Below are 22621 nucleotides of genomic sequence, written 5' to 3' on the forward strand. Positions count from 1 at the left end.
TTCTCAGGGCTCAGCTCTTGGTCCTGTTCAGCTGTACTTCTTCTAATTAGGGGGAGAAACTCCCTTCCCTAGACCTGGGTGTGAAGAGAAAATCAAGCTGGGGATGGTGACTCACGCTTATAATCTTAAAACTTGGGAGGCAGGAGGATTGCTATGAGTTCAAGGCCAGACAGCTATCTAGTGAGTATGGGGGGGGGGTTGGTGCTGGAGAGATGGCTCAGCAGCACTGGCTGCTCTTACAGAGGACCTGGGTTCAGTTCCCAGCACCCACATGACAGCTAACAACCACCAGGAACTTCAGTTCCAAGGGATACAATGCCCTCTTCTGGCCTCTGTGAGCATTGCATGCATGGGTACACATATAGCAGGCCAAACATTCATACGCATACAGTAAAATAACTAAATCAAAAGAAATACAAAACATTAGTCCTTGAGCCATCTCTCCAGCCCCCTAGTCCTAACATTTGTTAAAGCTCAGGGAAGGCAGGCAGGCTTCATTTAAGGTTATTGAAATAGACATAGGAACTTTTGCAATGGGATTTGAATCTCCGCAATGGGATTTTTGCAGTGGGGGAGAGAAAATATAGCATATGAGAATGAGAATTTATAGTCAAGAACAGGATGGGTCAATAGGTGGAAAAATTACTAGCAAGAAGTATGAGAGGTCCTGGCTAGACCTATCTAACAATTTTGGCTGAAGGCAGGACCAGGTGCTCAGACATCACATAGGGGATGTATAGGATGAAGAATCCCATTAGTTATGGAAGGTGATCAGATAGGAAGTGTGTGTGGGGTGTCTCTGGCTAAACTGACTTGGCAGGATTCTTGCTAAAATTGGAAAGGTTGAAACAAACACAGAACCTTCAAAAGTGAGGCCTCCTTGAAAAAAATTCAGGGAAGTATCAAAGTAGCTTTGTTAGAGGATGTATCAGTTTGTTTTCTATTCCTATGGAGCATAACACCAATATTTGTAGCTGCATTAGTCACAAGAGGCAGAAACAACCCAAATGTCCACCAATGATTAAATAGGTAAAGAATATATAATATATACAGACAATGGAAGGCTATTCAGTCTTAAAAAGGATTAAATTTTTTCTTACATTCAACAACATGGACAAACCTTATAGATGTTAAGGTACAGATGAAAGGACAAGTGTATGAATTTACTTTATGAGGTGCCCCAAAGAGTCAAATTCATGGAGATAGAAAGTAGAGGACCAGGGACTGGAAATGCAGTTAATTGTGTTTGTTGCTTGTGATGGTTTGAATGAAAATGTCCCCCATAGACTCCAAGTATTTGGACATTTTGTCCCCAGATGATGGTGCTGTTTTTGGAGGTTTTAGAAGGTGTGGCTATCCTGGAGGAAGCACGTCACTGGGAGTGGGCTTAGAGAATTCTTAAGCCTTGCCAGATCTCCAGTTGCTTCTCTTGCTTCTTGTGCCTGCGTGATGATGTGAGAGCTTAGCTTCTGCTGCTCCTGCTCCAGCCACCTCCAGCCACTATGCCTCCCTGCCATGACAGACTATAATTCTCCTGGAATCGTAAGCTCAAATAAACTCTTCCTTCTATAAATTGTTTTGGTCAGTGTTTCTATCACAGCAGCAGAAAAGTGACTATTGCTCTTCCAGAGGACCCACATTTGGTTCCCAGCATTCTTGTCAGGTGTCTCACAACTGCCTGTAACTCCAGCTCCAGAGGATCCAACGTTTTCCTCTGGCCTCCATGGGCACCCCTGCCTCCCCACTTCTGCTACCAACGTGGTATACACACACACACACACACACACACACACACACACACACACACAAACAATCTTAAAAGTTTTTTGATTGATTTATTTTTATTTTATTTGTATGAGTGTTTTTCCTGCATGTATCTAAGTGCACCCATGTCATGCAATGTCCATGGAGGCCAGAAGAGGGTATTAGATTCCCTGGAACTGGAGTTACAGAGGGTGTGTACCACCGCACCCAGCTGTTTTGTTGTTTATTGTGACAGGGTCTTCTGTAGTCTAGGTTGGCCTCAAACTCTCTTTGTAACTGAGGATGACTTTGAACTTCTGGATCTTTCTCCACCTCCCAAGTGCCAGAATTACAGGCATTCACTACCACATCTGGCACAAACCAAGCATTCTATAGTCCATGCCACTTTGCTGCAGCTTCCCTAGCAAGTACAACCCAGGAAGAAACAAGCAAAAATGTTCTGTTACTTTAAGGGCCCAAATTGAGACACCATCCACTTCCCATAGCCATTTTACAGATAGAGAAATTGTGGATCAAGTCAACACATCTTTATTGAGGACTATCCTTAGGTACAGGTAATGGAGAAGCCCTGGGGGAGATAAAGTGTGGGAGAGGGGAGAGATTCTAAACTTGTCATAGCTTTGCATTGTATCAGGAATAACTTGCCTAGGGCCTCAAAGCCAGCATGAACAAGCAGGCTAAAAAGGGCAGATAAGCCGGGTGTGGTGGCGCATGCCTTTAATCGGAGCACTTGGGAGGCAGAGGCAGGCAGATCTTTGTGAGTTCAAGGCCAGCCTGGTCTACGTAGTGAGTTCCAGGAGAGCTGGGGCTACAAGGAGACCCTGTCTCAAAAAAGACAAAAAAAAGAAAAGGGTAGATAATACATGACAGCAGGATGCAATGACAGACAGTGGCAGTCTGTGTGGACTTTCCATAAGAAGGGGCTGCAAATACATGTTGAAGAGTAGAAGGACTTGGAAAGGGAGAGAAGATTGTCCTGAGGCTGAGCGGAGCAGAGCACATTGTGCTGATGGAAGGCCCTGGGCCTAACTTGATTTAGATAGTGAGATATGGTAGTGTCATAGGACACCAGGCTGGACAGGGTGGGGCGGGGTGTGATGATGGGCTAGGGCTCCAGCTATGGCCTGAAGGGAGTATGGACTTCCTGAAGGTCTGACATTGAGTGGACGGGACGCTTGTTCCCAAATGTGTCCAGGGCCAATCTCCTTAAGACAGACTGTGGGACAAGCCCTTCAGGTCCCTCTTGCTTGGTCACTCTCAGCCTCACTTCTGCTTCTAAGATCTTGGAGGCTGGTGCAAACTTCCCCAAAAGGACATCCTCTTCTCCTTGAGCTTCACACCTGCCCTTGTAGTGAAATCCAACAGCAGGTATTTCTCATCCTCTTCAAATCGTGGCCAGTAGGGCAGCTTCTTGTCATTGGGGTTCCTGTCCCCAAGGTGGGAGGAGAGAGGCTTTTTACTTTTCTCACTCTGCTTCCTCCTCTTAACCTTCTCTTTTTTACCTTCACTTTGGGAACTGGGTCTAAGAGGGCTTTGTGGAAATGATATTTGCACAGATCACTATGAAAGAATAGTGTGTGGGGGGCACACCTCCAGCATCCAGGAGGTGGAGGCAGGAGGATTGTGATTTAGAGGCCAGCTGAGAGAGAGAGAGAGAGAAAGAGAGAGGAGAGAGAGAGAGAGAGAGAGAGAAGAGAGAGAGAGAGAGAGAGAGAGAGAGAGAGAGAGAGATTCCAGGAAGAAACAGCACACAAAAGGCTTAGAGTAGAGATCAGGGCTTTGGATATAGTAGAAGTACAAGGTTAGGCAATGTTAGAGTGTATGTAAAGAGGATGGGTATGCAAAAAGGGTAATAGTGGATTCATATTTCATACCAGGCTAAGGGGATGAAACTTTATTCTAGGGGCATGTGCAAGGGTTTTAAGCTAGTGAGTGACTTGGTCAGATGATATTTCAGAAAGACCCCTTTAGAGTCACAGAAAGATGGAGGTGGGAAGGTGGGGCTAGGAAAATACTCATGGGACAGCCAAAACCCAGTTCAGGTGTTACTTCCACTTGAAGCCTCCTTAGCCACCCAGGCAGGACTAGATACCTCCTTGATGCTCTCTAAGAGGCCCAGTATACCACTTGGGATAGCAGTCATTGAGCCTGATTGAAATTTTGTTTTCATATGGAGGGGTGAAGGAGGATGGGACATATGTCTGTGACATCATTGAACTCCAGCTTCCAGTACTAGGGTGAAAAGAGAGTGGGTCATGGACAGAGGGGACACATTCTAGAGACATTTAGAATCTCATGACTGAATGGAAAAATGTGAGGGGCCCAGGCTTGACTGTGATGTTCCTATGGGCCCTAGCACTGTTCAGATGTGTCAGGGGGCCAGACTCACCCTGTGCGGGCAAAGTTGGCCCAGTATTTCATCATCTGGAGGCTGAATGCCTTTTCTTCAGCTGTGGATGAGCCTGGGGGCAGAAGAGGATGTGGCACTTTGGAGAGAGCTAAGGTGCCAACCTCCCACTCTGTATTTGGGAGATACCTGAGACTAGTCAGTGGGGGAAAGGGCCTGCATATACAGGTGGGGAGACTGAACACCCAGTGGAGGTATCAGGTAGGGCATAGGCACCTTTGGAGAAGGGGCTCCCAAAGATGTATGAAAGCTCATCCCCATGGTCTGCTCCATCAGTTCGAGGTTTGACAATTATGCCTGAAGTATGGTGTGCATACTCATACAGATAGACCGGAAAGCCAGCATCTATGAATAGTGAGATAGAGGACTGCAGAAAAAGCCCCAGTCTGAGTTTCCCATCCACCCCATGCATCCCACCCACCTGCATTAGGCAGAGCTTCAGCTTTAGAGTCATGGAGCAGATTAAAAGTCTGTCTGCATTAATCATTAGCTATCTGACCCTGGGCAAGTCACTCAAACTCTCAGAGCTGTGTTTTCTCATCTGCGCAGTGGGGGCACTAAAACCCGATTTGGCAGGATTACAGCGAAAATCATAGAATCTTTTCCCTCTTCTGAATTTTCTGTTCTTGGCATGGCATTTAAGGACCTTCAGTGTCTCCCCTCTCCAGCCTCACCTTTGACCTCTCACCCTCACGTTCCCAAGCTCAGCCTAGGCAGGATTTTCAAAATGCCCTTAAGCCTGTCCTCTTAACCAGGTACCTTCTCTGCCACCCCAATTTTCTCCACTGGGCTGACTGAAGTTCTGCCCTTGTCCCTAAGGAACAGTTCTTTCTCTGGCTTGCTCTGCAGCATCCTGGAGTCCTGTACTAGCCCCCGCATGTAGAGAGGGTAGGGAAGCAGCCCAGCTGGAAAGTGTAGGGGGGCTCCCATACCCCGGTGGTAGCAGGCAGCTTGAAGCGTGGAGTACACGAAGGTGGCATCTCCAAGTAGGTCTATCAGGTGGTTTCGGAACATCTTCCAGTCATGCTTATCGATGGCATCATTCAAGTATTCCTCCATGACCAGTGGGATCTGCTCTTTAGTGATATTCTAGGCCAGGATACCACACCACCCTGAGGCCTGCTGTGCCAGCTGGGCTGGGGTGGGCCCTTCGTTGGGTATGTTGACTTGTTCCCCAGGACTTCTGGGAATGGCTTTCTAGGAAAGGTCTCAGTTTTGTTTGATTCTTACCCCTAATTTTCCCACAGGAGAACTACCTCCCATAAGGGTGCCTTGGAGATCCTGCCCATCAGCAGCCATCTGATCCCATGTCAAATCCCTTTAAGACCTGCCACGAAAGACCTCATCCCTGTCTCAGGACCCCTTGCAAAGACCAGCTATTTTTTTTTAAAGTTGTGTAGGTGTTAGTCCTGTTTACACTGAACAACCCTGAGAGCAGGGCCCCTTACCAGCAGGGTTCTGGAACTCCAGAGAAATCTTGTGAGGAATTTTTTGTTCATTAAGTGCTGGGTTAGCTGCAACTTCATGAGCTGCTCGGCAAGAGAAGCACCCAGGGGTGGGTCAGGCCTGAGATCTTGCTTGTCTGCATGGGGGATTCTCAGACAACATTCAGCCCAGGAAAGACCCACAACCTGTCCTGCTCCCTGTCTGTTATTGCCACTTAGTCCAGGGATGAAGGAGGGTTGAGAGAGCCCATCTTGAGCTGGGGGCATTTGCCCTGACCCAGGAGTAAAGGAGGTCACTGGAGTGTGCAGTCTCCTGGAGGCTCAGGTGTGGACTGTACCTCTCCCCACCCCTTCCATCATTGCTGGCCAGCTCTCCCTGCACAAGGAATACAGGGGATTACCAGGTACTCGTGTGTCCTCAGAGGGGCTACTAAGATCTGACTTGGTGCCCAAACATTGGTTAAGAGGCATCGTCTGCTAACCCATTGTGGCGAGAACCCTTCCCATCCACTCACAAAAGGCAAGGTCCACTCGAACTCCAGGCTGTTGATACCTAGAAGGTAGGGCACAGGTGTGACCTTTCCATGGGTCAGGAGTACCACAGGGTCCTCTGGGAATACCACACCATCCACTACAGGGCTCAAGAACCATATAACCTGCAAGGCCAATGAGGCATTTTTCAACTAGTCATCTCATACCCACCAGAGCCCTCGTGACTTGTGTGCCCAGCTCTGCATGTCCTTCTCAGTTTTCATGTCCATGATAACTCTTGAAAAGGTGAGTGTGGGAGGAACCAGGATAGGTAGGACCAGGCTACTCAGACTTCAGATGCTTGCTTCAGGCATCCACCATAGCTCAGTCCCTCATCCCTTGAAATTTTTTTTTACAAAATATCACTTCACTGAGGCATGCACTCTCCATTCTATTTAGGATTCCTTTCTTTGTGCCGGGCCCAACCCCTTTCCCTTGTTGCTAATCACTTACTACCTTCTAGGGAAGTGAATGACTTATTTATTTATAGGACTTATTGTCACTTCTCAGTGGGACAGCTATTCCTCTAGGGAAGGGGTTTTATCTGGAACAGTTTCTCAAGTATCCTGAGGACCTAGCACACCATAAGTATTCAATACTATATTCAAATTTCAGACCATAGCTTACTCACGTCTTTTGGATCTTTCTTGAGATTGACATGAAAGAATGCCTGTAAGGGACAGGAGAGAATAATAACTAAAGGAAGTTTCTGCAACATGATCCAGAAACAGTTTCCCCAGAGAGGTAGCTATAGATAGCTACAGTACAGTGGCATTCAAGTAGGGCAACAGGAATGTTCTACCTACCATTCTCTTGGACACATGCATCACCTGAGCCCCTGATAGAGCCCTCAGACATTCTACCATGATTCTTGTGCTGTTGTGGTTGCAGCCAGCCATGTGAGCAATTTTCTGTAGAAAGAAGGGCACTCAGGGATGCCTCCATCCTTCCCACCTTTTGTTGAGCCCTGGGAGAGGACAGATACCCACCTTAGCTGCCTTCAGTGGATCAGGGGTGATGAAGACTTTCATGATCACAGTGCCACTCTGGGAAATGGCCCGATGGAAGAGACCCTGAGCTAGGGGTGACATCAACTGTAGAGATGGGAAACAACTGCATAATAGGGGCACTTTGGTTGTTTTGGGATGCCTGCCTGGCCATTTCTGAGTAGTCTGAGAGGTAAGCAGCTGGGAGGGAGTCACGAGTCCTAAGCTGGAGTCCTAGAGTTAAAGCTAGCTCTTTTTTGAGTCTGATCTGTGCAGTGGGCTCTAGGGGTCCCAGAGTTGATTGGAGGATATAGGAGGTGATTTGCTGGTATGGAGAAAGGGTCTTTCTCTGCTACAGGGTGACAAATGAGGTAGAAGGGGGCCCTCTAGTTTGTACAGCTTCAATTACCTGTGCTGACAGGTCTTGGGGGGAACAGCTACATCCTTAAATACCTAAAAACTTGAGTGTCTCAAACCTGCTCTAGTCAGTCTCCAGGTGGGTAGAATCCCCTCCCCCTCTGTCATCTGCCCAACCAGAGGGGTTATCCCTATCTCCTCTCCTCTCTGTCACAAGCAGTTACTCTAGTCCCGTCCATTTGACTTTGTGAGTCACTCTGCAATCACCCTGTACCCTCCATTCTCCCTACCCCCATTATCTTCTCTGGGATAAACCTTGCTCCTTCCCCACCCCCCCCCCTTGGTCTCCAAGTTTGTGTGTTTGTATTTTTGTTTCCATCTAGGGAAGTTCCATGAAGCAGACTGAGATACCACTTTAAATTCACATAGGATCCTATCACTTCCCTGCTTAAAATCCATCCTTGTTCTCTGAAGGGTAGCTGCAAGCTACAAGTTTGAGGCCATCCTTGTCTACATATCAAATACCAGGATAGCTTGGTGTAAATTCCAAGTTTGAGGCCAGCAAGGGTAGCATAGTGAGACCCTGTCTCAACAAGGAAACAAACAAACAAAAACCAAGCCAAGCCAAACCAAACCAAACCACTACCATAACAAGCCTATCCCTGTCTCTAGTACTCTTTAGATGTAATTGCCTCTTTTCTCTAAGCCTGAGTTTCTTCATCTATAAAATGAGGGCAGCAATGCTTACCTATTTTGATTTAAACTTCTTTTGTTTGTTGATTAGTTTGTTAGTTTTGGACAGTGAGTTCCCTACTCTGTATAGCTCAGGTTGGCCAAGGCACTTCAGGTCTGCTTCAGGAATGCTGTGATTACAGCTCTGCCTGTGTATTCAGATTTTTTTGTTTTGTTTTGTTTTTCGTTTTTGGTCTTTTTGAGACAGGATTTCCCTATAGCTCAAGCTGACCTAGAACTCACTATGTAGACCAGGCTGGTCTCAAACTCACAGAGATCCATCCACCTGTCTCTGCCTCCCGAGTGCTGGGATTAAAGGCATGTGCCACCATGCCTGGCAGATTTTTTTTTTTTTTAAATTTTAAGAAAGGGATCCCAATTTGTAGTCCTGGCTGGCCTAGTACTTGCTATGTAGATCAGGCTGGCTTCAAACTCAGAGACCTGCCTTCCTCTGTCTCCTGAGTGCTAGGATTAAAGGCTTGTACTAACATCCCTGGCTATTTAGATGTTTTGAAATAAGGTCTCATATAGCCCAGGTTAGTTTCAAACTCACTATGTGCCAAGGCTAGCCTTGAACTCCTGATCTTCCTGCCTTCATGCCCCAACTGTTGAGATTAACAGGCGTGCACCACCACACCCAGCTCTTTTTGGATTGAGGGAATTAAATAAAATGATACCCATAAGGTGCATAGGAGAGTGCCTGACACATAGAAAACCCTCAGGTGTTTGAGCCTGATTACTGTAGCCTTTAAGGCCATGCATGATGTGGTTCCTGTTCATTTTCCACTTCTGTGTCTTCACAAGGTCCCTTTATACTCATGCTCCAGGCACATCCCAGCTCAGCAGTTCCCCAAGAAAGTTAGAACCAAAGTGAAGTTTCCAACTCGGGCGCTGAATTTCCATGCAGACTCTCCCCAACCTTGCCCAGAGGGTAGATGGTGGGCTTTGTTCAGGAACTAGGGCTTGGGGGAAGCAAAAGATGGTAGGCACATGACAGATTGTCAGGTTTGTCCACAGTCACTCTTCCCACCAAGAACCATCTCACAGGCCCCCTATCAATGCTATTCTTGAGGAGAGAGCACCCTTGGCTGTCAGGGGCTGTGCCCTCAGCAGGCATGGTGTCCTTGGCAGGCATGAACGCAGGTCTGTCGACCCACATGTCTGTGGACACACAGATCTGCACATGTACCTGTACAGTGTGGGAATATGCTGGCCTGCGTCTGTCCTGGACCACTGGGAATCACACTCACCAGTCCCGAGATGCTCATGGCTCCTGCCGACTGGCCAAACAGTGTCACGCTGTTTCGGTCTCCACCAAAGGCCTCGATGTTCTCCTGCACCCAGTGCAGAGCTGCTATCTGGTCCAGCAGCCCCCAGTTCCCCCGGGCCTGGCTATCTCCAGTGCTAGGCACACGAGATTCAGGGTCAGGGTTCCAAACTTCGACGGTCAGGATTCAGAGAGCTACCAACCTACCCTGCCTGCGTCCCCCTGAGACTCAGTCCTACCCCCATTCCTCAGTGTATCAGGCACCACGAGTGAGGGGTTCTGCACGCGGTCCCGCCCACAGCCACGCCCTATTCTGCCAGTCCCCGCCTCCTGCCCCTGGGCCTAGGCCCTGTCCACCTGAAGAAGCCCAAGATGCCCAGCCTGTACTGCAGGAACACCAGCACCACTTTCTCTCGGGCGGCCAATTCTGAACCCTCGTAGGTGGAAGCAGAGCCGATGAGGAAGGCGCCTCCGGGGAACCAGACCATCACCTGGGCGGGGAAGGCCACGGAAATCTGAGTGAGGGGGTGGGGTGGTGGAGTGGGACCGCGTGTACTGAAAACGAAATACTCACCGGCAGCAGAGGGTCCCCAGGGGCGTGCCCCGGAGCGTACACGTTCAGGTAGAGGCAGTCCTCACTGAAGTGCAGCCATTTGTATTGTTTCCGGGTGTTTAAGTACATGGAAGTTATCTGCCCCCAGGTCTCCTGAAGGCACCTACGGGCACGCGGTGGGTTTGGATTGGCAAGGAAGAGAATGACTTCAACCCAGGGTCCGCAGTGAGGGGGAAGGACCCAATGCAAAATCCTGGCAGTCTCTGTATGTGTGCATGTGTCCCCTTGAGGCTTTCACCATCCCTGAGGTCCAAGAGGATGTTGACCCATCTCCCAGTATCCATCCCTCTACCTGTGTGTTGCCCTTCACCCCTCTGGTCTGCCTGGGTAGTGTGCTGTTGTTGGAGGCTGCTCATGCCATCAAGTCCTATGCCTCTGTGCCCTGGGTATGTCTTTGCCTTTCATACCTCACCTCTCTTCTGTCTCCTAAGTAGTCTAAGGAGCTGTAGAACATACACAGGACTGCTGAACTGTCAAGACCATCAAACCTGTGGTCTGGACATAGCTAGTAGCAACCTGTTCACACTCTTACAACTTGTTCTCATTACTCTGGAGGACGTTGATAAAACTGACCACAAACAAAATCAAACACAGATCAGACCATGCCAGTCCCCTTTAAAAAAATCTTCCCTAGAAAGATGGCTCAGCAGTTAAGAGCACTGAATATTCTTCCAGAGGACCAGGATTCAGTTCCCAGCACCCACATGGCAGCCAACAACTATCCATAACTATCCAGTTCCAGGGGATTCTAACCCTCTTCTGGCTTCTGCAGGCATTGCATGCATGAGTGCACTTACATACATGCTAGCAAAACACTCATACACATAAAATAAAAATAATTTTTATAAAACCTTCCCCATAGTGCATAGGGACTCATACCAGTAATCCCAGAACTCAGAAGGCTAAAATAGATGGATTGCCATGGGTTCAAGGTCATTCTGGGCTAGTATGGGAAACTCCTCTCTCCATAAACTTGTTCTCTAACTCCCCACTGCCCTTGGATAAAGTCCAGATGTCCCCAGTCTGACTCAGCCTTTCTTTTCCATCCAGTCATGTCATCAGCTACCCTTTGTTCTTGATATAATGACTGCTTACCTCTCACCTCCAAGCCCTTATGCCTCTGTGTCCTCTGTGAAATCCTTCTTTGCCCAGCAAATCCCTACTCCTGTTTAAGGCCAGCTCAAGTGGTGCCCCCTCTATGGGCACTCCTTTATCTGTGCCCCCCAAAGTTCTGTGCACTCCTGACTGTAGTGCTGGTTGAAGTTATTTCAGTTGGTTGTTGTTTTTTTCCCTTTGACCCAACCATTTCCTGAAAGCAGAGATGACAGTGCATCCTGGCACTCGGCTCAGTGCACTATGTGGACTTTTGGGGTATTTGAAGAGAATGAGCTGTATGACACCCTCAGCTTCCCCTCCTGCTGGCCTAAGAATGACTATTCTTTTTAAAAAATATTTTATTATTTTGTTTTATATGTATGAGTGTATTGTCTGCATGTAGGTAGGTGCACCTGTGTCATGCAGGGCATGTGGAGGTCAGAAGAGAGTATAAGATTCCCTGGAATCTGGATGGTTGTTAGCCACCATATGGGTGCTGGGAATTGAACCTGGGTACTCTGCAAGAGTAGCTACTGTCCCTAGTAGCTGAGCTATCTCTCCAGCCCCTCAAATGGCTATTCGTATAAGGTTGAGGCTGTACTTACTAGACAGAGTGAAGGAATCCCTGTCTGCCTGTTCATTTCTCCTCTTGTTCCAGCCTGTTTGCAGACCATCATCTTTCCCATGGCATTTCAACAGACCTCATTCAAATCTGTCCTTTCCCATCTACCTTTGCCAGCATCTGTCCTAGTTCACTATCTTTTTTCCCTTTTCTTTTGTGTGTGTGCTGGTGCATGTGTGCATGTGGATGCACATATTTACACATGCATGTGGAGGCCAGAGAAGAACCTCCAGTGTCATTCTGTGGGAAGGCCATCCATCTTGTTTTTTGAGACAGGATTTCTTAATATCCAGAAGCTTGCTGAGTAAGCTAGGCTGGGTGGCTAGTGAGCCCTAGGAATCCTCCTGTCTCTGCCTCCCCAGTACTGGGATTCCAAGTTCTTGTCAGGGCTCTTGGCTTTTTAATGTGGGTTTTTGGGGCTTGAAGGTCCTCATACCTGCAAGGCAAACACTTTACTAACAAAGCCATCTCCTCAGTCGCAGGGCGAAAATACATATATATGTTCACAGTGTCTCTTTATGGCCTGGAAGTCATTATGTAGACCAGGCTGGCCTTAAACTCACAGAAATCTGCCTGTCTCTGCCTCCCAAGTACTGAGATTAAAGGCATGTGCCACTACACCCAGCTCCAGCATAAACTTTTCAGCCAGTTGTCCCCCATTCTACCTCACCTTGCCTCTCCAAGGTCACCAGCAAGCGGCATATCTCATCTCCTCTCACCTCTTTCCTTTCCTTTCCTTTCCTTTTCCCTCCCCTTCTTTTCTTTTCACTCAGACTGAGGCTGACCTTGAACTCTTGATCCTCCTGCTTCCATCTCCCAAGTACTGGGATTATGAGCATGTGCCACAATATTTGACTGCCTTTTGTCTTTTTTGCTTGGCTTCTTCCTCCTTTGAAATTTATGGTGCCAAGAACTAGGGCCCTCGGCATACTAGGCAAGGCCTTTTTTTCTGGGCAATATTCCTGTTCCCTTGCTTGACTTCTTTTTTTTTCTTTTTCTAATTTTAATTATATTTATTTATTTATGTACATGTACATGCCATAATGCATATGTAGAGGTCATAGGACAGCTTTCAAAGTTGGTTCTTTCCTTCTACCATGTGTGTCCCAGTGAAGGAATCCAAGTCATCAGGTTTGGTGGCAAGTACCTTTATCTGCTAAGCCATCTTAATAGCCCTCTTCTTCTTTTTAAAAAATGCATGTGTGTGTGTGTGTGTGTGTGTGTGTGTGTGTGTGTGTGTGTGTGCTGTGTTCATGTGGAAGCCAGAGGCCTACCTCAATGTCATCCTCAGAAACACCATTCACCTCCTTTGAGACAGGCTCTCTTATTAACCTGAAGCTCATCAATTAGGCTAAACTGGTTGGCCAGTGAGCCCTGGGGATCCTTCTGTTTCCATCTTCCCAGTGCTGGGCTTACAAGTACACACTACCATATCTGACTTTTTATATTGTTGTTGAATCAAATTCATGCCTTCATGCTTGCAAAATAATCATTTTAATGACTGAGCTCTCTCCTTGTCCTATTTTTTGCTAGCAACTAATGCTGATGTTAACATTGCACTAAAAATATCCAGGGATCTTATAGCTAAGAACTGAGAATAAGAACAGTTGAGATGGGGCTGGAGAGATGGCTCAGCAGTTAACTGCACTGGCTGCTCTTGCAGAGGACCTGGGTTCAGTTCCCAGCACCCACATGGCAGCTAATACCCATCCTTAATTCCAGTTCCAGGGGATCCAACTCCCTCTTCTGGCTACCACATGTACCAGGCATACACATGGTACACTTACATACATATAGGCAAAATGCTTATAGACATAAAACAAAAATAAATAAAATCTTTTTTAAAAAAGAGTAGTTGAAGTTTCTGTCCCCATCACATCACCAAAGCTACTCTTGTCATGGCCTTCCACATTGAGGCTGGCCCATCTTGAGCAGCTCCTTCCCCAGATTTCTGTAACTCCTCGAATTTTCCTGCTACTGTTTGGTGGCTTCTCCTGCTATCCCAAGTCTAAGCATAAGAGGGCCCAAGTGTCTCTCCCCTTTAGTTATCTCTTGCTTTTCTTTTTGCATTTATTTATTTATTTATTTTCTGTGTATGAATGTTAGGCCTGAATGTATGTAAGTGCATACATGTTTGCAATATCCACGGAGGTCAGAAGAGGGCTTGAATTTCCTGAAACTGGAGTTTTAGATGGTTGTTAACTGCCATGTGGGTGCTGGGATTTGAACCTGGGTCCTCCGCAAGAGCAGCCACTGGTCTTAACAGCTGAGCCATCTCTCCAGCCCCTCTTTTTGATTTTTTTAATATAGAGCTTCACATGTAGCCTAGGCTGGACTGGAAGTTTGTATAGAGCTCAGGTTCTTTTTCTTTTCTTCTTTATTTTGAGACAGAGTCTCAAGTATCCCAGGCTGGCTTCCAATTTGCTGTGTAGCCTAGACTGGCCTTGAACTTTTGGTCTTCTTGCCCTAGCCTCCCAATTACTGGGATTATTGGTGTGTGCTACCATGGTTGGCAGTCAAATGAACTCTTGTTTCGCCCAAACCTATGCTTGCTCTAGTCTTCACCATTTTGGGGAATAACACTCTTATTCTCTTGGTCAAAATAGTCATTTCGTACAGTTCCTTTCCTTGTCATGTCCAAGTCTCCAGAAAATGCTATCAGCTTTACATTTGAAATAAATCTGGAATCTGACTGCTTCCTTCCAGATTCCTTGTGGAAGACATCATTTCTGCAATAGCTTCCTCTTTCCCTGCTCTCCCTTAACACACCCATCCCAAGATGTTTTAAGAAATCCACAGATTCTTCTGTGTTCCAAATAGTCCTTGTTCTGACAGTCAAATTTATAGTTAGTGTTCCAACAACTGACACCCAGACGTCTATGCAATGGACACCCTCATCTCTAAAATCTGACCTGCAAGGTGCTAACAAATGCCATCCCATGTTCTGATATTAAGGATTCCAAATAATATGTATCTCACAGTATGTTCAACATCTTGGTATTCTAGTAAGAGTTGGTCAGCCAGGTGTGGTGGCGCCTTTAATCCCAGCACTCGGAAGGTAGAGGCAGGCGGATCTCTGTAAGATTAAGGCTAGCCTGTTCTACATAGTGAGTTCTAGCCAGCAAGGGCTTGCATAGTGAGACCCTGTCTCCAAAAAAAAATAGAGTTGGTCTTTATACTTAATTTTTGTAGTTCTAGGGATTGAGCCTGTCTCACCTATGCTTGACACATACTCCAGCATGGAGCAGCAAAACCTTTAGCCTCTGATTGTGTCCTAACAGTGGAGCCCATCCTTAAAAACTAGACATCCAGGAGGGAGTTGTAGGGTTGATTTGAAAGTCAGCTGACAATCCAGGTTCTCACAATAGACATTTTTCTAAACTCTGTGCTTTTACTAGCTGATGCTGAATATCGTTAATGATTGCTATGAAATATTCTAGACAGTTGATTACTCAATGATCTGAATAAACAATGAATACACTTATTTGGGGTGAACTGCCAAGTCTACTACTGGAAAAGGCAATCCTTGTCCAAGTCTTCTGTATGGTGGCTGTAGGTGGCAGCAAGACATAGGAACTTTCAAAAAAAACTTTAAGCCTGCCTATTCCTTATTTTGGAGTGCTCTCTGCAGGGGAAGGTTGGCAGTGCCATGTGGACTTGTTTGGAAGCTGGAGCTCTTTCCTGGGCTGTATGCAGGGTTCATCCAAGGGGTTGGGGTGTGCATGAGAACTGGTTCAATACATTTGAGAAACTGAGCTTCCCAGAAGGTTCTGGGGGCACAGCCAGTGACCGTATCTCCCTTGTTTAGAGCTCTCTCATGAGAAACCAAAGCCAGTACTGTCAGTGTCCTAAATACCATTTGGACTAATCTCACACCCAGATTAGGAAACTGAGGCCCAGAAAGGGCCCCAGGTGTGCAGTGGTCACACGGGGTGTTCTTGATGAGTTTTTCCAGGTGCCACTAAGAGGTAGGCACTGCTCTATATCACCCTCCTCAGGCCTGCCCACCTCCCAGCCCGCAGTCCTCTGGCTCTTACGAAGGTGGGTAGGTGGTGGCATCTCTGATTCCATTCCAAGGTTCCAGGGGCTCTGGAGGGGCAAACCTGTGGACCCCCACAGGAGGTTTGGAGAAGGGGATTCCAAGGAAGACATGGACGGGTGTCTTTCCCACATGGATCTGCTTTCCTTGGAGGATCCCATGTTTGGTGACCACAAGAGGCTCCTTGGTACCTGGGAAGAGAAGAGGGACAGCCACCCTATCTCATCACTCTTAGCCACAGATGGGAATCTGGCTCATCTGCTGTGGGAACCAGCTGCTCCTCCTCCCTCGGGGGTCTCTCTAAATAACTCAGGCTGATCTTGAACCCAGCATCCTTCTATCACAGCTTCCCAAGTACTGGGATGACAGGAATGTGCCACCAAATTTGGGCAGCTGCTGCTGCTTTATAAAAAATAAGTTAACCATGCCGGGCATGGTGGCACATGCAGTTTAATCCCAGCACTCAGGAGGCAGAGGCAGAGGCAGAGGCAGGCAGCTCTCTGTGAGTTTAAGACCAGCCTGGTCTACATAGCAAGTTCCAGGTCAGCGGAGGCTATGGGAAGACTCTGTCTCAAAAAGACCAAAAAAAAAAAAAAAAAAAAAAAAAGGGGGGGGGGTGGTGGGGGTGGGGAGATTGCTCAGCCATTAAGGTTAGAAGCACTGACTGCTCTTGCAAAGGACCCAGGTTTGATTCCCAGCACCCACACGGCAGCTATGAACTGTCCTTAACTCCAGTTCGAGGGGAATCTGAAGCCCTCTTCTGATCTCCACGGCATTGCATGACATGGGTGCACTCACATACATGCAGACAATACACTCATACACACAAAAAATAAAAATAGCCTGGCGTGGTGGTGCATGCCTTTAATCTGAGCACTTGGGAAGCAGAGGCAGGTGGATCTCTGTGAGTTCAAGGCCAGCCTGGTCTACATAGTGAGTTCCAGGACAGCTGGGGCTACAGGGAGACCCTGTCTCAAAAAGATAAAAAAAAATGTGTAGTGTGTGTTTGTGTGTGCATGTGTGCATGTGTGTTTGTGTATGGGTGTGTGTAGGTGCATATGTATATATGTGTGGATGCACTTGTGTGCTTGTATATGTGAAGACTCAAGGTTGACATTGGGTGTTTCCCCGGCCTGTTCTCTATGTTATATTTCAAGGCAGGGTCTGTCATTGAACTCAGAACTTGCCATTTTGTCTATTCTAGTTAGCTTGCTCCAGGGATTCTCTGTCTCTGCTTCCCATGAGCTGAGATTATAGGCAGGCTGGCACATCCACCCAACTTTTACATGGTTTCTGGGGCTCCAACTCTTATCCTTATACTTTTACGGTAAGCATTTTGCCTGTTGAGCCATCTCCACAGCTCAGCTACTGCTTCCCATAACAATAAAAAAACTTGAAAATTTAAAATAGCAGCTCTGTTTGCTCTGTTTCTCTTATGCTTCTGTCAGAATTTTTCTTCATTATCTAAGATTTCAATCATTTTGGTAGTTGTATGAAAGTTCATGTCTGTTATATGATCCATTTCTCTTTGTGTCTTTTTTTTAAGTCTTTTTGAGACAGGGTATCCCTGTAGCCCCAGCTGGTCTGGAACTCACTATGTAGAACACTTGAACTCACAGAGATCTGCCTGTCCCTGCCTCCGAGTGCTGGAATTAAAGGGGTGCACCACACGCCTGCCTCTTTGTGTCATTTAATATCAATGAAAGGACTATCCCTCCTTCCTTGTTGCTAATATTTGCCTGGTTAATTTCATTTTCATTTTTTTTCTATGTGGTATGTATGTGTGTCTGTTTAGGTAAAGGTGCAGGTGTTTCTGCACTGTGTACACATTCATGTGGAGGCTAGCAGTCAATGTCTGATATCTTCCTCAGTTTTCTCTATCTTTTGTTTTGAGACAGGGGCTCTCATTTAACCTGGAGTTCACTGATTGGTTAAACTGGCTGGTCAGCAAGGCTAAGGGATCCATCTGTTTCTGCCTCCCTAGCCTGTGATTACAAACAGTACCACTGACATATGAGTGTTTGAGATCCAAACTCAGGTCCTCAGGCTTGTGTAGCAAACACTTTATTGGACCATCTTCCCAGCTCCTGCCCAATTCATTTCTGCAATAGAATCATGTCTGTACATAATCTTACTATTATAAACTTAAAAATATTTTATTTAGCAGGGCGTGGTGGTGCCCACCTGTAGCCCCAGCACTTGGGAGGCAGAGGCAGGTGGATCTCTGTGAGTTCAAGGCCAGCCTCATCTATATAGTGAGCTACTGGACAGCTGGGGCTACAGGGAAACCCCATTTCAAAAAGACCAAAAATTTTTTTATTTATTATTTTTATTTAATGTGTATGAGTGTATTGCCTGCTACATACATTGTAAGTGAACCTGTGTCATGCAGTGCCCAAGGAGGTCAGAAGAGGGTGTTGGATCCCCTGGAACTGGAATTATGGATGGTTGTTAGCCTCTATGTAGGTGTTGAGAATTGAACCCAAGTTCTCTGCAAGAATAGTCAGTGCTCTTAACTGCTGAGCTATTATACAAACTTAAATCTCAATACTCACTTGCAAATTTGTATATACACAGGTATACATGAGAAACATACAGACAGAAGAATCAAATGCATGCCCATATGGAAACATATATACACATATATATGCATACAAGTGCAATTATATGTAAGCTATAGTACACACACACACGAAGTCCAAACCTACTCATACCACAGCCAGCCTTTGGAATAGATGTACGATAGTCAAATCCAGCCCTCTGCCTATGGGTGCTTCCTCTTTTTCTATATTTTTGTCTTGCCCTTCTTCTACTGCCAAGTGTTTATGAGGCCTCACATTCATTGACCTTTCTAAGTACCCTTATCTGTTACTTTCCCTCTTCCCTTATCAAAACAGAATTGTTCTTTGTTCTTTGGAGCTCATTCTGTATAGTGACAGAAAGAAAATATGATCTAAGTCCTTATTTATCCTGGCCACGCATCAGAATCATTTGGGAATTAATGCCCAAAACACGGATTCCTGACAGTGTAATCCTAGCACTTGGGAAACTGAGGTAGGAGGTTCATGAGTTCAAGATCATTCTTGGTTACATTTGTTCCGGGCTAGTTTGAGCTACATTAAATCATGTCTCAACAAGCAAACAAATAATCAAACAATCAAACAAACAAAACACAAAACAACAACAAAAGTCAAATGAAACAAAATTCCTAGGTCCTATCCCACACTCGCAGAATAAGAATCTTAAGGATGATAATATTTCTAGATTTTGTTGAAACCTTTTTATTTTGCTTTGCTTTTATTTTTGTTTCTGAGACAAAGTCTTGTTATTGTAGTCTAAGCTGATTTCAAACTCATGATCCTTGCTGGGGCTTGCTGGCCAGCCAGCTTAGCCAAAAAATAGCGAGCTTCAGGTTCAGAGAGAGACCTTGCCTCAAAAGAATACGCAGAAAATGATAGAACAGGACACACAACATCCTCCTCTTGTCTTGATTGCATGGGAATGTGCACCCATACACATGGGTGTGCATATATACCAGACATACAAACAAAAGAACAACCCCCCCCAAACTCCTCACAATCCTCTTGCTTCAGCCTCCCTGGCTAGCATTACAGGTGCTATGCCCAGTTTGCAACTGATATTTGGAGCAGTACTTGGAATTGTTGTGATAGTGCACCCTCACACTTCCAGCTGCAGGTAGCTTCAAAGTAATTTCCTGCCCACATCCTCAGTTCTCTCTAGATCTTACTTAAGCAATATCTAGGCATAAAGGAGTTATTGTGCTAGGTGTGGTGGCATATAATCTCTTCACTTGAGAGGTTAAAGCAGGAAGACCAGGAGTTCAAGGGTGGCCTAAGTTACAAGAAACTCTAGATTTAAACAAAGACTATAATAGTGGCTCTTTGGCCATGGAGGCAGGTCAGCAGGGGCAACAGCTGTAATATATAGATCCCCAGTACTGTATAGTCTCACCTTATTTGCTTAAAAACTTATTTTTTTGAGACAGGGTCACTATGTAGCCCAGGTTGGGCTCAAATTTGAGATTCTCCTGCTTCAACCTCCCAAGACGGGATTATAGTTATAGATGTCTACTACCTCAATTGTCTCCCAAAACTTAATAGGGCAAATATTTCTATAAACACATGGAAATCAGCTCAAAAGTATATAACTTGTCCAAGGACACATGGGAAGTATCTCACAACTGCTGTAAACCATAGTATTTATCCAGTCCCTGGCCTCTGGGGAACTAGCTTCAACCGTGTGGTAAAGTGCTTCTATGTCCCTGAACAAAAACTAGCATGGAACAGTCCAGTCTCAGCTCTGCTGCCAAGAGGAGCACAGAAGCATTTATGAAAAGATTTCAAGGCAAGTGTGGTGGCATACCTGTAATCCAGCACTTGGGATGCAGAGGCAGGAAGATGAAGACTTCAAAGCCTGGGGAATTCAAGACTGATGGATATGGTTCAGTGGGTAAAAGCACTAGCTATGCAAGTGTGAGGACCTTAGTTCAAATCCCTACAACCCACATAAAAGTCAAATGCATATCACGAATGTCTAATTCCAGTGCTCTTATGGAGAGATGAGGGGTGGAAACAAGAAAACTCCAGAAATTCTTGGGCCGGTTAGCCTGGCACATGCAGCCAGGGATGGGGATAGGAAACAACAACAAAGTGACCCTGTCTCAAGGTAGAAGGTGAAAACCAACACCCAAGGTTGTCTTCTGACTTCCACCCTCACACTGTGGCACATGCATGCCTGTATTCACATGTGAAAATGCACACTCCCCCCTTTCAAACACACACAGCACCTGTAAAGACACATAGATATACACATAGACACAGGAGGCCTAGGTACATAGTGAAACCCTGTCTGAAAAAAACCCCGAACCAACCAATCATTCAAAACAAAAACCAATATCCTTTCTATCTTACTAGTAGACATAAAGTACTAACAAGAGCCTGGAAGCACAGCAGATGCCTGAAAAATTAAAAAATGATGGCACCCTATTCTGATGAAAAATTAAAAAATGATGGCACCCTATTCTGATGATGAAAAATTAAAAAATGATGGCACCCTATTCTGATGAGGCATAACAGTGCATTCACATGTACTGTTGATGGAGGATAAATAACACCTTGGGAAAACAATTTGGCAGCGTGTACAAAGAGCCATAAAATGCTCACATGTTTTGATTCAGTGATTTCACTTTGGGGTCCTCTACCTGACCCCATTAAAGCAAATACCATTCTGAACTCTAGTGGATAATGGAAGCATCATTTATATCACAGAAGTAAGCAAAGTAAAAATAAGTATAAACTTAAATTCTTTCATAAGAATTGAAGTGAGGGGCTGGAGAGATGGCTTAGTGGTTAAGAGCACTGGCTGCTCTTACAGAGGACTCGGGTTCAGTTCCCAGCACCCATATGGTGGCTAACTATCTGTAATACCAGTTCCAGGGGATCCAATGCCCTCTTCTGACCTCTTCAGGCACTGAATGATGTGGGTGCACTTATATACATGCAGACAATATAGTCATACACATAAAATAAAAAAAATAAAATGATAATTTAAGTGAAAAAAAGAGAGCAGAGTATAAAGCTGTAAGGCCAGTGAGATGGCTCAGTGGGGAAGGGTAGTTTCTGCCAAACCTGATGACCTGAGTTTGATCCCTGGGATTCATATGGTGGAGGGCAAAAACTGACTCCCCAAAATTGTCCTCTAACCTCCACATACATGTTATGGCATGTGCAAACCTCCCTCCCTGCTACTAAGTAAATAAGAATAATAAAAAATATCTTGCTGGGCATGGTGGAGCATGCCTTTAATCCCAGCACTTGGGAAGTAGAAGTAGGCAGATCTCTGTGAATTCAAGGCCAGCCTGGTGTACATAGTGAGTGCCAGGCCAGCTGGGGCTTCAGGGAGACCCTCGCTCAAAAAGACCAAAAAAAAAAAATATCATCCTAACATCACAGATATGTATAAACATGGAAGAAGACAAATGGTAACACTACAGAATGCTAAAATCAGTTTTAGCAAAGTTTCTCTCAAATTAAAAAAGTAATTATTTAGGAAAAAAATCAATTTACAATAGCGATTAGAACAGTGGTTTCTTTGAAGGTGTTGATTAGGAAGTGGCACATCAGATGCTGGGAATGTCCTAGATCTTGATCAGAATGGTGGTTATATATAAAGAGATATATATGGAATTAATATACAGTTATACAGTTATGTGCATCTTGATATGTGTATATTTTATGCCTCAATAAACTTTTGTTAATGTTATATTGTTTTCACAGTTCAAAGAATAATACTAATTTTAGAAAGAAAGGCATTGAGGAGAAAGGTACAGGTAGGGAAGAAGCCCACGTAGGGCACAAGGAGGCAGAAGTGGGATTCCTGATTAGGAGAAACAAGACAGGAAGGAGGGAGGGAAGGAAAGAAGGCAGGACATGGACATGCTGTGTTCTTAGCTCCCTTCACTGGTCCTGGATGGCAGGAGACATGCTCCCTACTTTGCAGAGCAGCCTTGGGCCTTAGGGAAGACAAATGACTTGCTCAAACTTCTAGCCTGTTGTAGATGAGCACCCTGAAACACTGTTTTCCATCTGCCCAGACCTTGTGTATGTCCCTCTATCTGGAAGAGGGTATTCAGTTGGCGCCTTCAAAAAGGAGTAAGAGTCTTACCTAAGGCTGTCTGGACTACCAGGCAAAGGGTGAGGCTCAAGCCCAGAATCCACAGTGTGCTCTGGCCAGCTTCTGCCAT

The 22621-nt window shown here is 45.7% G+C and overlaps 1 protein-coding gene across 1 annotated transcript; it reads right to left on the reverse strand.

The window, feature by feature from the left end:
* Nucleotides 1–3039: 3039 nt before the first annotated feature.
* On the reverse strand, nucleotides 3040–22621 carry Ces4a (carboxylesterase 4A). The gene is made up of 15 exons (XM_008839134.1): nucleotides 22543–22621; nucleotides 20657–20665; nucleotides 15857–16049; nucleotides 10064–10205; nucleotides 9847–9980; nucleotides 9473–9626; nucleotides 7137–7241; nucleotides 6954–7058; nucleotides 6779–6817; nucleotides 6132–6272; nucleotides 5620–5700; nucleotides 5104–5260; nucleotides 4388–4516; nucleotides 4154–4226; nucleotides 3040–3190 (listed from the first exon to the last, which is right to left on the reverse strand). Exons 1-15 carry the CDS (start codon nucleotides 22619–22621, stop codon nucleotides 3040–3042), a joined length of 1692 nt encoding a protein of 563 aa, XP_008837356.1.

This window comes from Nannospalax galili, unplaced genomic scaffold (assembly GCF_000622305.1).
Source record: "Nannospalax galili isolate Female #2095 unplaced genomic scaffold, S.galili_v1.0 scaffold799, whole genome shotgun sequence".
Lineage (NCBI taxonomy): Eukaryota > Metazoa > Chordata > Mammalia > Rodentia > Spalacidae > Nannospalax > Nannospalax galili.